The 15,626-nt window shown below is 37.9% G+C and overlaps 1 protein-coding gene across 4 annotated transcripts in view; it reads right to left on the bottom strand.

Annotated features, from left to right (window-relative positions):
- Positions 1 to 15,626, bottom strand: part of LOC126251947 (gamma-aminobutyric acid receptor subunit beta-like) — a 315,792-nt gene that overhangs the window by 26,056 nt on the left and 274,110 nt on the right. For all 4 annotated transcript variants that reach the window (XM_049952708.1, XM_049952710.1, XM_049952709.1 and 1 more), the window contains exon 6: positions 10,129 to 10,413. In XM_049952708.1, the coding sequence (XP_049808665.1) occupies positions 10,129 to 10,413 (285 nt within the window). The remainder of the gene's footprint in view (positions 1 to 10,128; positions 10,414 to 15,626) is intronic.

Below are 15,626 nucleotides of genomic sequence, written 5' to 3'. Positions count from 1 at the left end.
TGTTCTACACAGACCCAACTATGGGCTTGGAAACTGTAGGAGGAGGAGGAGAACAACAAGAAGAAGATAATGATGATGAATCATTTTATATCCATGTTCATGTAAATAACATAAAGAGAATTAAGTACTTTTCATAAAGTATCAAAATATGCTGTCTGTTTAGCTATCAAAGCAATCTACCTTAAAAATACTAAGTGCAAAAATATCAATTCTATAAGATACACTTTTAGAATCTTGCCCTCTCTTGGCAAAGTTTCTACAGATGTACATGACAGGTATTGAGACAGGTAAAATAGAATGATGTAGTGAATTTAAATATCTTTGAGAAAATGTAGAGCAAAATGGACTAGAAATATATACAATAGGTGTAAGAATGAATGAAACAGAAACAGCCTGTGGATCAGCTAAAAATATTTACATCAGGCAGTGCATCTCTGTATATACAAAACTGAAAAACTGTGCCTCAGTCACACTGCCACAATGTGTAAGTGTGAATGTTGACAAAGAATTTTAAGCTGGAAAAAATAGAACTGCTTGAATTCTTGGTGTGATTGATTAATGGAGTACTGTTGGGTGTTCTACCAAGCTGTTGTTTCCACTTTATGCATAAAACACGAACAACAACTTGGCAGGACATCCAGAAGCCCACCATTAGACAACACAGGGTTGGAAACTGAGAAGTAATGAGGAGATCTACCAAAACATAGGGTGCCCATAATTAAAATTCCAGTAGAGAGAGAACAACTTCTCAGAGTGCTTTCAAATTTGAGCACCTTATTATTTATGCAGTGGGAAATGTCATGGGAAAAAAAAAACAAAAACCTGACCAACAGATGGCACTGTAAGCATGACAGTATGCACACCAACAGATGTGACAGATGGGTGGCACATGGCCGTTTCTCGGTTTGTATCCAAGATGCCCAACATGACTGTCTACATGAAGGGTCATGGAATGCTGGCAAAGCTCTTTTACAAGAATGGTTATTATGCACCAGTAGCTCTGCAGTAGTTTCAGACACTCAAGGGTATGAAAAAAGCATTCTTCCAATGTCTAAGAGTTTCACGACCATGATTACAAAATTAAAAAAGACAGATTCTTTTGAAGTGCAGAGTGGCAGAGGAAGGAAAGCAATTGATCCGACATCTGTCAAAGATGTGGCTACAGTATTGCAGGAGGGGTCAAGTGGTGACATGCAAACTTGCTGTGCACTGGGAATTGCCCGAATGTTGGACATGCCTGTGAGCATGGTGCACAAAATCCTACAAAACATCCTGCATTGCTGTCCATACAAAACCAAGCGTGTTCAGGAGTTGCTTCCTGCTGATCTTCCAGCAAGAAGAATGTTTGCTCTGGAATTTCTTCCTCACATGGAAATGGACAATGAATGGCCATGACACATTCTGCAGACAGATGAAGCCCATTTCTATCCCCAAGAACATGTCAATATGCAAATCTGCAGAATATGGGCAATGGAAAGTCTGCACACACATTAACTGTTAGCATTTCATTGTGCAAAGGTGACTCTGATATGGACTGATGGCGTCACTTATTGTAAGGCCATATTTTTTGAGTTGATCCTTGTGGGTCCTGTTACCTGTACTGTCACTGGTAAATGCTATAAGAGTCTTCTACACATCAATGTCATCCCAATCCTTCAACAACATCGATGTGTGGGTAGCATCATTTTTATGCAAGATGGCACTCCTCCACACATTGCACAGTGAAGTGGCTGCTGTAGAGGGATTTCAGAAATGCTAGAATTATCAGCCATTATTTTCCTATAGTTTGGCCATATAGTTCAGCTGATCTTAATCCTTAAGACTTCTAGCTGTGGGGTTATCAGAAAGATGGTGTGTTCAGTGCTTCAATCAGAAATGTAGCTGAACTGAAGGCATGCATTGCACAACACATTCTTTATGTGCCCACTGAGACAAATTGGTCTGTTGTGGGACATGCTGTTCCTCAGTTTCAACTTGTGGCAGAAAACAATTGGAAAGCATCTTGCACCAGTCTCATGACAATTAGAAACAGATCCCCCCTTTTTATGCAGTTTTTAGCATCAGGACAATTAAAAAGTGATTTTTGCCATCCAGTGTGGTAAATCCATGATGTGGTGTATGGGCTTGCCTAACTAACTGTGCAACAACTGTTGACTGTCAAACTTGTGTGGTCATGCACATTGGGTATTGCAGATGATGTAATGTGTGGATCAAGCCACAGCCATCATATTGTGATTCACCTGTCATTTGTAGCTGACCCCATTTATGATAAGATGCTCATGGTGCCATCTGTTGGTAAAGTTTTTGTTTTTTCCCCCATGACATTTCCCCCTGTGTTAATACTATCCTGTTCAAATTTGACATCATTCTGAGTAATGGTTTTGTTTTTACAGCATTTTGAAACTGGGACTTTAATTGTGGATACCATGTATTTAGAGAATATGAGAATTAATAGCAAAGAGAAGGTTAATATTCTTTGGACACATCTACCAAATGAATGAGAACCAGCTAGCAAGACAAATACACTTGTGAAAATAATTTATTGTGCGGCACAGTCACACTTATTGCAAATGATATGACTTATTTTGGCTATCATCAGATTACAAAATACATATTATGGTTCAGTTCTATCACTGAAGACACAACATTGCCAATAACTGACAATGAGGTTACCTCAGTGGTATGACCAAACCATGACGTGTTAACAACAACAACAAATTTTTATCATCACATAACATGCTTCATAAATAAAACATTGTGACATAGATGACTTGTCAATTTTAAGACTAATAAACTAATCTAGGGTGACATAGATATGTATTACTTTACAGGGTTATCATTTTTTTCAAAAAAAATCTGTGGTTATGGCATATATGGTGTTATGTTTTAGAGAGATACTATATTACATGGTAATAATTCAAGAAATCTTCTACACTATAGTAGCAGTTACTTTCAAAATATTTTTCAAGATCACTTTTCATCTTACAGATTTTATGTATAAATTTCATGCTCATGCCCATGTAGTATGGAGTTTTTCATATATGTTGAGTCTGTTGGTAGGTAGCATGTAAGGCTTTTCAAATTGAAGTTTTGCAGTATTGATTCTTTTTAGCTCTCACCATGGCTTGAATGATTTATTTTTTATTTATTTATTTATTTATTATTATTATTATTATTATTTTTTTTTTGTAGTCTAAAGGCTCTGAACAGATTACTTTTCTCAGACCCCCATAAAATTCTGCTATACTTAACTACTGAAACAAAATATGCATAATACGCAGCTTTTTAACTGCTAAGTCAATGATACTAGATAAGACATTCATGACATACACAATATTGTTCAGTCAACTGAGAATTCTGTCTACATTACTGCTCCACAACATATTTTTATTTATTAACACACCAAAGAATTTGACACTGCTTGTGGTTTCCAGCTTTTTGTCTGTGTAGCTTATTTCACTTATATATCATGCTGATGGTTTCAATGTGAAGTGAAAAATTTCTGTATTTGCAAAGTTTGATTTCAAATTATTATTTTTTCCTATGCCTCCATTTCCCCGAGTGCCTACTCAATACAGTGGATGAAATTTTCATTGGTTTTACAGCAGACAATCATTGCTGAGTCATCTGCATAGAGGATGGTATCTATCTCAACCTGGCATGGCATATCATTGATATCATACAAAAATAGTAGTGGCCCGAATATTGAGCCGTGTGTGACACCTAATTGTATGTGTTTCTAGCCAGAAAAGAATTTCTTGCCACTGTTATGAACAAGCACTCTTTGTTTTCTTTTTGCCAAGTATGATAACATCCAACTAAGAGATTTTCCTTGAAAACCACAGCTAGACAGTTTTTGAAGAAGCCAGTCATGATTTACAGTGTTGAAGGCTTAGGTAAGATTGCAAAAGATGCCTGATACACACTTTATTACTGAGACAACTGCTAACTCATGCTTATGAACTTGGTTGAAAAGTTATCGTAGTTCTCATTTGTTGAAGTTTGTATGCTGACTGACCAAATAGTGAGGCTTAGTTTTTTAATAAATATCTCCACATTCATTTGCATAGGTTGTGCTGGAGCCTTCCCTGAAACCATATTGATTGCATAAAATAATATTGTGGGATGAATTATGACATTCTATCTGGTCACATACAGCTCTTTCCAATATTTTTGAAAAATTTGGTAACAATGAGATAGGCCTATAGTTTTCCATTTAATCTCATTTGCCCTTTTTGTGAACTGGTACAACTTAGCATAGTTTAACTTATGTGGAAAACACCTCTCTTCAAAAGACTGCTTGGTTATGAGGGAGAGTGGGTGTGCAATACATGATGTACTGATTTTATTATTCTAGTGGTAACCTCATCCCAATCCAACTGAATTTAAAATTTTTATGTGCATTATTGTTTTAATGACAGCAGAGCTTGAAACAGGTGAAAATTGAAAACCCAATGAATTTCTTTCCATCATGCTAGAAATTGTACTTAGTGTTGTGGAGTCACCAATTTTGTTACAACTAATGAAGGAGTCACATATGATACTGGGCTCTGCACTGTCCTGCCATTTATCATTAGCTTAGAGGGACATTCTCTTCATTTCACTGCCAAACTCACTTCTTATAACAGAGTAAACAGCATTGGATTTTTTTTTAATTCATGTATTGTTTGCAGTATGCTTTGCTGGTTTAACTACATTGTCAAATTTTTTTTTTTTTTGTATATGGTAACATATTTAAGAAATTTAGGATTTCAATTAACTTTTGCCTCCATATGCTGTTTTGTCTTCTTGATGTAGACACTCTAATTCCTTTTGTTACCCATGATCTACTTTTATGCAACTCAGTCCATACTGTTATAAAAGGGAAGCATTCATTGAACATGCTAATGAATTTGGTTGCAAAGTTATTGTAGTTGTCATTTGTTGAAGTGGGTTTGCTGACTGATCAAACCATCTCCACATTTTCTTTGCAGGAATTCCTACATCTATTTGTTGTGCAGCCTGAATTTCATTCTGATGATGTCATAAATAGTATTGCATTGTCTGGTATTCCTAAAATTAAATACATTTTTCTTTGATGCTGTAATTGTGACTACTTACAATATTATCAAGACATGTTACTGCAACTCTTGTGCATAGGTCAAAATTCAAATTTAGCCCATTTGTGTCTACCAGTCTTTAAATGTGAAGCAGATTTGTCATCAGTTCTTATATCTATGTTTCAGTCAGCACATACACTCCTGGAAATTGAAATAAGAACACCGTGAATTCATTGTCCCAGGAAGGGGAAACTTTATTGACACATTCCTGGGGTCAGATACATCACATGATCACACTGACAGAACCACAGGCACATAGACACAGGCAACAGAGCATGCACAATGTCGGCACTAGTACAGTGTATATCCACCTTTCGCAGCAATGCAGGCTGCTATTCTCCCATGGAGACGATCGTAGAGATGCTGGATGTAGTCCTGTGGAACGGCTTGCCATGCCATTTCCACCTGGCGCCTCAGTTGGACCAGCGTTCGTGCTGGACGTGCAGACCGCGTGAGACGACGCTTCATCCAGTCCCAAACATGCTCAATGGGGGACAGATCCAGAGATCTTGCTGGCCAGGGTAGTTGACTTACACCTTCTAGAGCACGTTGGGTGGCACGGGATACATGCGGACGTGCATTGTCCTGTTGGAACAGCAAGTTCCCTTGCCGGTCTAGGAATGGTAGAACAATGGGTTCGATGACGGTTTGGATGTACCGTGCACTATTCAGTGTCCCCTCGACGATCACCAGTGGTGTACGGCCAGTGTAGGAGATCGCTCCCCACACCATGATGCCGGGTGTTGGCCCTGTGTGCCTCGGTCGTATGCAGTCCTGATTGTGGCGCTCACCTGCACGGCGCCAAACACGCATACGACCATCATTGGCACCAAGGCAGAAGCGACTCTCATCGCTGAAGACGACACGTCTCCATTCGTCTCTCCATTCACACCTGTCGCGACACCACTGGAGGCGGGCTGCACGATGTTGGGGCGTGAGCGGAAGACGGCCTAACGGTGTGCGGGACCGTAGCCCAGCTTCATGGAGACGGTTGCGAATGGTCCTCGCCGATACCCCAGGAGCAACAGTGTCCCTAATTTGCTGGGAAGTGGCGGTGCGGTCCCCTACGGCACTGCGTAGGATCCTACGGTCTTGGCGTGCATCCGTGCGTCGCTGCGGTCCGGTCCCAGGTCGACGGGCACGTGCACCTTCCGCCGACCACTGGCGACAACATCGATGTACTGTGGAGACCTCACGCCCCACGTGTTGAGCAATTCGGCGGTACGTCCACCCGGCCTCCCGCATGCCCACTATACGCCCTCGCTCAAAGTCCATCAACTGCACATACGGTTCACGTCCACGCTGTCGCGGCATGCTACCAGTGTTAAAGACTGCGATGGAGCTCCGTATGCCACGGCAAACTGGCTGACACTGACGGCGGCGGTGCACAAATGCTGCGCAGCTAGCGCCATTCGACGGCCAACACCGCGGTTCCTGGTGTGTCTGCTGTGCCGTGCGTGTGATCATTGCTTGTACAGCCCTCTCGCAGTGTCCGGAGCAAGTATGGTGGGTCTGACACACCGGTGTCAATGTGTTCTTTTTTCATTTCCAGGAGTGTATAACTAGTTTCTTGCACAGTTTCTCAGTTTTTAATTTATGTAACAGAGTTTCAAATTTATCTAAAAGCACAGAGCTTATATGGTACCCAGGTATGTGATATATACTGATGATTAACATGTTATACTCCTTAAATTATATACAACAACTTTCAAAAGTAAGTTCATATACATACATTAATCCTTGTCCCATAGATCATGAATACAACATTTTGTAATGATGTGGAATGTGTCACTTTAACATAAGTTTTCTTTACAGAAAATAATTAATTAATTAAGTTTTTTTATACAGTTACTACTTCATATCTAAGAATTTGTCTATTGAATAGAAGGAGTTGTCATTCATAAATTCTTTTAATTTGCTTTTAAATGTTGGTTGGTTGTCTGTCAGACTTTTAATACTATTTGGCAAATGACCAAAGATTTTTGTGGCAGCATAATTTACCCCTTTCTGTGCCAAAGTGAGATTTAGTCCAGAATAGTGAATATCATCCTTTCTTCTAGTGTTGTCGCTATGCACTTTGCTGTTATTTTTGAATTGGGATGGGTTATTAGTGACAAATTTCATAAGTGAATATATGTATTGCAAAGGTACTGTGAATATCACGAGTTCCTCAAATAAATGTCTGCAAGGTGATCTTGGGTGGGCTCCAGCTATTATTCTGATTACACGCTTATGAATACTTTCTATCTTAATGACAAGAACATTTTCATTTAGATAGCTAAAATTCTGTCTCATTTCAAAGTTCACCATGGGAATGGATTAATATGAATGAGCCTCCATACTTGTTAGTTCTACAAAAGCTGATGGCTAGTTTGTAGCCTGGAAGTGTGTTGAGGAGATTGATATTTTCAGTTTTAAGCCAATGTTCATTAAGAGATATTACCTTTACTGACTCTTTCATACTTCCTCACGGAATTTGCATATCATAAAGCTTGCTCATCATTCCTTCAAATAGATATCCGATGTTCAAATGCATAATGAAATTACTACTGTATATATTATCAGGTAAAGCATCTTTACATGGCAAAGGAACTTCCACCTGTGTACTGAATACTACTTTTGTATTATTAGAGTTGGGCCAAATTTTTATGGTCTGAAAGACAAAATTAGTAATGTTGTTTAATTTAGTATGATTGTGCTGGATAATAAATTATTTTCAGAACAGTCAATTACTGTATGTCTCCAGCTCAATTGAATTATTGTTCTTTCCAAAATATTCATGTATTTCTAGAAAAAGAAGTAAGCAATAACACGGGTTACAGATTAAAAAAAAGAGCTAGAAATAAATAAATCTAACAAGCAGAAATAATACAAAGGAACTGTACTAAAAATGAAGTAGTAAATTTAGTAAGCTCCTGAGACAAAAAAAGTAAGAAATCAGGAACTGTATAGGTAGGAGGACTGATGACCTCAGATGTTTAGTCCCATAGTGCTTAGAGCCATTTGAACCATTTGCATGGGTAGAATAAAGTGATAGACAACATGGGGATAGGATCAATGTTTACTTGATAAAAAGGAAACAACAAAGGAGGAACAGAAACTGAAGTTGGTACATGATCCCAATAGGTCAGTAGATCAACTGATTCTCATTTGTTATCTCAGTCATCACAATCCCATTCTTACCAGTCTTATTACTGCAATGACAGCAATCAACAATCTGAATGCAAATAAAGAATATAAAATTTTGTCTGGTGCACTCCATTATGTGTTTCAGATAATTACCTAAAAATCTCTAAGATTGCAGATACAGCTGTTACTACCGACCTCTGTATATCAAATTATTACATTACCATAACAGCTCCTTGAACCAGTGTTTAATTTAACTGGCTGAAAATGACTGGATCCTTTTCAAATGCTGTTTACTCCTTACATAGTTACATATTTAGTTGTCTCTAAGCATTTAGTTTCTTGTGTGTGGAGACACTTTAAGATTTAAAAATATGTGCTACTCCCATGCAATCATACTGTTAAAATTTGTTTCATAGGTCACCAGAAATTCCTATTTTCTTCCTAAAGTCACATATATGTACATGGATGTTTGACAGGTGCAATTTTGGATGTCTCCTTTTTTACTTCATTTTATTTATTTTTACAAAGAGCGTACATTAAAAGAATGAAAAAGAGACTGCATTATTTAATGATTTTTTTTCTTTTATTGTACAAGATGTGATCTGATCTCAACAATGACACCACCTTAATTTTAAATCTCACTAGCACTGCCTCAATACTTTTGCAACATGACCTGGTCTGAAGGAAATTTTGGCTGTATCCACAAATAACTGGGTCATTTGACAAATACTTAGCAGGGTGACTTGGCCTCCTTATACAGCTCAATGAGTATCATAATCCAAATGAACCGTAATTAACTACAGAAAAATAGTAATATTAATTTATGAGATTTATTATTAAATACTTGAGATGAAATAATTCCACTTCCTATTTTCAACAAATAAATGTGTTGTTTTGCCTGTCAGATTGTATTTTGCATGACACTTATTAATTTGTTTTGGTACTATTACAACAGTAATTTTATATATGATATGTTGCAGAAAAGTGCGTCTAAAAGACTTTTTTAAAAAAATATATACTACTTCATTGAGTGGTGTTCACAGGGGAAGAACTAGAAAACCTTCCTAATGGCATAGCCAGTTTTGCACCACCACGTTAGGATCTGAAGATAAACTTAAGCACTTAGGATAACTGATTCAGGTTGATCTTCTGCATTTTTACACAGAACACTAAACATCATATAGTTGAGGCAGGTGGAAACTGTTATTATCTTGTGCCTACTTCTGGTCACTCATGAGGAATTATTTCAATTACTTCCTACATAAATATATTTGTCAGATAGCTGACCTATTTTGGGAGTTCCATATATTTTTTTTTTTTCGATTGTTGCAAATCATATCTCCACTGCAGTAGGTCCTCTTATATTAACAGGGATGAAGCCAGAAGCTGCTAAGAAGGGAGCTGAGTGTAGTACGCAGCTGCTGGAGACAGGCATGCATAGGGTATGCTATACAAAGGAAAGTAAAAAGTTGGTTTATTAATCATAGGATAACTGGTTTTATGTAATGTGATCATTGTTATGAATTAATCATGAAACTGAAGGAAATGGCTCATCCAGTGTGAAAGTCACGATTATAAGATCTGTGAGCAATAGAATGAGATTTGCTTACTGAGCATTTTCAAGGAAATTTGGATATAATTATAGAAACATATTTTGTTTAACAAAGTTCCAAATCATTAATTAAAGAAAGCAAATAACAGACATTCAGAAATAAATACCACAGCTTGAAATAGCTCTTCAGTGAACTACAATTTGCACACAAAAATATTGTGCAACATGCAGAATTAGTGAATAAGGCACTGACATTGTGTAAAACTACCAAGTACTGACTCACCAACAAAGCAGGAAAGCACCTGCCTGTCTCTTTTAAAAATGTAGCATTGTAAGCAGAAAACTTACCTAATGCTACACGAGCACTGGTTGCTTCGTGATTGATCCAGAAAGATACCCATGACAGCATAACAATTAATATTGAAGGAAGATATGTCTGAAATATGAAATAACCAATGTTTCTCTGAAGTTTGAAGGATAAGGAAAGTCGCTGATAGTTCCCAGTTGCCAGTCTTTCTTTGCGGTCATTGGTTCCATATCCAACAATTGTGAACTGAGGTAGTTCTGCCTCCTCCACTCCTCGTACTGGTGTCTCCTTCCAGTACATTACAACATCAGATACAGTGTACCCATCTGATGGAAAAAAATGGAAAAATAAATTTTCAGAGAGGTGCATAAGTATTATCTGTTGCCATTACATGCAGTGCAATATTACTACTATTTGTATAAGGAAGAGAAAGATCTGTTTCATTCACATGTATTACTGGTGCAATAGTGAACTTATGCTCACACTTAAATGTTTTTTTTCTGATTTGGTTAATAACTTCTTCAGAACACAATGGGTATCAGGACAGTACTCCCAAATCATTGCAAAGTGAACAGTTTTTGCTGTAGCTAGCAACCAAACAGAGAATGTATGGGAGAACATGTATGTCATTTTCACCATCCAGCACACCAGCATGTGTGTATAAATTATATATATTGGGTTGTGTTCTGGGTGTCTTAATAGCTTCAAGGGCTCATTGTTTCACAATGGCAATATAAGTTTTCTTTTATGGAAAATAATTCTTATAATCTTTTTTGCATTGGCAGGTGCAACTTGGATATTGCAAGACAGAAATATATTGGAAGAAGTAGTCTGTTTTATAGTGACAGTAAGTTACTTGTATATAACAGAACAGTTCAGTGAAATTATTTTGTAATTAGAACTAAAAAGAACAGATATTGAGTCATTATTTGCATTTCACTTTTTTAATTCCCAACAAGGCTGCCTCTTTGCTGTGCCATACGCAAAGATATTAAGTTTTGATTACTGTGCCCAATCCTCAGCTATACCTTGTCACCAGCATCCTTACTGTTCTGTTTAAAAGTATGGAGATCTAATAGAGAGAAGTGGATAGAACTTTTGGAAAATCTGAAAGGGGATATCCAACAGAAACCAGAATTATTATTTAAAAGTTACATATTTTCAAGTTGTTTACGAAACAACCATATCCCCTTAAAAATATTCTCCATTACAACTAATATATTTGTCTCACCAGTGCTTCCACTGTTCAAAACATTTTTGTAGCCATCTTTAGAAATGGCTGACAGTTCCTTCCTTGTTTTTTCTTTACCTCTTCAATGTTGTCAAATTGGTGTCCTTTCACACCCATTTTCATGCGCGGAAACAAGAAGTCTCACAGGGCCAGGTCAGGCAAGTAAGGTGTGTGGGGCAGTGGAATCATGCCATGTTTAGCCAAAAATTGTCTAACAGAGATGGCTTTGTGGTAGGTGTGTTGTTGTGGAAGAACCAGTCCTCTTTCTGCCACAAATCAGGTCTTTTTTGATGAACACTGTTTTGTAATATTCTTAAAACTTCAAAATAAAATGTTCAATTAATAGTCTGACCTGGGGGAACAAACTCTGACTGAACTATACCCTTGGCATCAGACAAGTCGGCATTGGTTTGATGTTTGATTTGACTTGATGACATTCTTTTGGACGGGTGACAATGACGTCTTGCATTGACTTGACTGTTACTTTGTTATTGGGTCATAACCATAGTATTATGACTCATCACCAGAAATGACCTTTGACAGAAAATCTGAATTAGTTTCAAGCTGTCGTTTCAAAGCACAACATGTTTCAACTCGACATTCCTTTTGATTGCCAGTCAGAACCCAAAGAAGAAACTTGGCAGCAATCCTTTCCATTCCCAAATCTTCCAGTAAAATTCACTGAACCAAGCTCCAAGATAACCCACTAATCTCTGACAGTTGATCAATTGCCCATTGATGGTCTGTGAGCACAGACCCTCAGATTTTTTCAATATTTTCATTGATTTGGGCAACTGATGGACATCCAGAATGAGACTTACTGGCAGATTAAAACTGTGTGCCAGACCGAGACTTGAACTCAGGACCTTTGCCTTTCGCAGGCAAGTGCTCTACCAACTGAGCTACCCAAGCACGACTCACGCCCCGTCCTCACAGCTGGCGGAATTAAAGCTGTGAGGACGCGGCATGAGTCATGTTTGGGTAGCTCAGTTGGTAGAGCACTTGCCTGCGAAAGGCAAAGGTCCCGAGTTCGAGTCTCGGTCCGGCACACAGTTTTAATGTGCCAGGAAGTTTCATATCAGCACACACTCTGCTGTAGAGCGAAAATTTCATTCTATCCAGAATGAGGTTTGTCATCAATGAACATGTTGCCATTTTTAAATTGAGCAAACCACTTGTACCCCTGAGTTTTTCTCATAGTGTCATTTTGGTAAGCTGTTTACAACATTAAAGCAGTTTCAGCAGAATTTTTACTGAGTAGAAAACAAACTTTCATAGCCACACATTGTTCACTTACACTTCCCATCATGAAAAACAAAACTAGAACAAAGCGGTGCTAGTAAAAACAATCACTGCAAATAAGCCAGGTCAACAACACAGGTGGCACAGAACTGGCAATGACTTGCATTATATACTCCTAGGACAGAAATGCATACTTCAGAAGTTCCTCCTATGGCAATTTTATATTTTTAGGTACCCCCTCGTAGATATGACCAGAAGTAGTCAAAGGGCATGGACACTGCTGAGGAGATTATTTAATTACCTGGTTAAGAGATCTGTATATGCCACATTTCTGCTGATCAAACTGCTAATAAGCTGCTTAAGAATGGTAAACCAGATGGTCACATTCATAAGTCTTCAACTAAATTATCCAAATCTTTGTATGTGTAATTAAATGATCTTTCTCAACTATTTATTCAAGAACAACCCAAGAGGATGATATCAGGTGCTGAAGTTGGCATTGCTGCTGGCTTGGATGAAATAACTGTCAAACAAATAAAACATCTTGGTCCAGAAATGCATGACTGTCTCCTATGTTTCTTTGAAAATTGTCTCAACAACTTTGTTGGATCTCAAACTTGTGTAGGAAATCTCTTGTATTTGCCTTTCTGAATCCAGGTAAACAAGTTGAAGACCCAAGGAGTTACTTACTAATCTCAATTCTATGTCTTGTGTACAAGATCTTTGAAAAAATGACACATAACTGACTCTTAAAAGCAGTTGAATCTCTCATAATCCCACAGAAACCTGGATTTAGAACAGGTAAGGACTCAAAAGCACAGGTATTAAATCTAACCCAGCATACTGATATGGTTTTGAGACAAGGATATCACTGAGTTAGCATTTATTGATCTAACAGCAGCTTGTGACATGATCGTCAACCAAATACTCCTGCCACAAGTGTATGGAATAACTAAAAATCACCTTCTTACATAAATAATTAAAGATCTCCTACAAATTATAAGGTTTTTCATAACATTTCAAGATCAGCACAGTTAACAGAGGGTCCAAAACAGAGAATTTCCACAGGGCAGTTTTTCTTGGTTCTCTGTTATTTAATATTTATCCCTTTGCCTAATAACACATGAAGCTTCATCCATGTCAATGATCTCACCATCTGTTCTCAGAGTGAGGCCTTTGAATAGGCATAACTAAATCTTAATAATGACTTGAAGGAATTAAACAAATACTGCTGTAAGAACCAGTTAATACCAGATTCCAGCAAAAACACAATCTGAGTGACAGTCAGGCCCTTAGGAAATTTCAGGTGACTTGGAAAGAAGTGCAAGTGGAACACAGTTTTTAGCCCAAATATCTTGGGATCTCTCTTGACTGTGCACATGCTTTCAAGCAGCATTGCATTAGTGTAAAATAAAACAACATATTGCAGAAAATTCCATCCTGGGATGCAACAGCAAAAACAGTTAAAACTACAGATTTGTCTTTGTGTTGCACTGCAGGTGAAAATGCTAGCCTTGTTTGGCATAATTCTAGACACACTAACCAAGTGGATATCACTTTTAATAATTCATGCAAACTAATTATTGAAAGTCAGAAGCATACACCATGGGATAAACAGTAGCATTAAGCTGAAATTGCCCCTCTAGGCAAGAGGTGTGAGATAGCTGCATACAGAGAATGGTACAAGGTACCAACCACCAATAAATACCCATTATATGGCCACCATCCCCCTCCTTCCTGACTGATGCTCAGAAAAAGTTTCATGAGGACAACAGACAACACTGTCTTACAGACACGTTCCTGACTATCTATGTGGGAGATGATGTCTGAACACCTCTAGGTGATATTATCAGAAAATCTAGCTGATGGTTTCACTGAAGAATGGTGAATGTAGGAACTCTGAACAGGCTCAGAACTGGGGTCGCAAGGTCAAAAGAGAATTTGCAGAAATGGGGTTATCCTACATCATTGACACTTTGTGACTATGATGTTCAACAAACTATGGAGTACTTATAGCAATGTAGGATACATACTGCAAGACATACCATTGATGACCAAATGGCAACAAACTCTGAAGCCATTATGACAGCCAAATACTAGGCTAAAGTTGCTTAGATTTTAATCTTTGTCTTTATTTCTTTTATTCAACATTCTTCTAATATATACCAATGTAGACTATGAGCTGAAAGCTGTAACATTGTCTTCAATTTTTTTAACTAACCACTTATATGTACATTATTAAGTATGTCTGTATGTACGAGGTCTGTTCAAGAAATTCCGGAACATTCGTAATTTCCCACCAATGGTGTGTTGGAGCGAATGCCGTTGGCATTTCTGCACAAGCATCTGTAATTTCCAGCAGTTTCTTTGTTGTTTGTCTGTTACTTTTTCAGTGCTGCATTGAGTGGAACATTGTGATGCACAGTATGTAAATGCTGAGATGGCAGGGAGTTAGAGGAGCAACACATCTGTGTTAAATTTTGTGTGAAACTCAAGAAAACCTTTACAGACACACACCAAATGATGCAGGAAGCCTAAAATGATGAGTGCTTAAGCCATGTTCAGTGTTACGAATGGTTCACATGGTTTAAAAATGGCTGGATGGAAGTTAAAGGTGACCCTTGTTCAGGATGCCCTTTGACATCTACCAATGACGATTATGTCAGGAAAATCAACAAAATTGTGTGTGTTAATCAAAGACAGACTGTCCGAGAGATTTCAGAAGAATGTAACAGTTCAGTTGGATCATGTCATGAAATCCTGACATAGCATATTGGAATGCATTGTGTTGCCAGCAAGTTCGTCCTACGGCTCATGAGTCAATACCAGAAAGACCTTTGCCTCGCAACCTGTGAAGAGCTTTTGGATTGCGCAAATGAGAATGAGACAGTCCTTAAAAGAATCACAACTGGTGATGAGATGTGAGTCTACTATTATAATTTTGAGACCAAGATTCAATCTTCACACTGGGTTGGGAAAGGTTATCCTAGACCAGAAAAAGCTCGTCAGGTTGGGTGAAATGTCAAAACCATGCTGATAGTTTTCATTGACTTTGAAGAATTAGTT

The sequence above is a fragment of the Schistocerca nitens genome, chromosome 4 (genome assembly GCF_023898315.1).
Source record: "Schistocerca nitens isolate TAMUIC-IGC-003100 chromosome 4, iqSchNite1.1, whole genome shotgun sequence".
In the NCBI taxonomy this organism is placed as follows: Eukaryota; Metazoa; Arthropoda; class Insecta; order Orthoptera; family Acrididae; genus Schistocerca; species Schistocerca nitens.
Note: the sequence above shows the minus strand (reverse complement) of the source record. Positions and strands in the feature narration are given on the sequence as shown.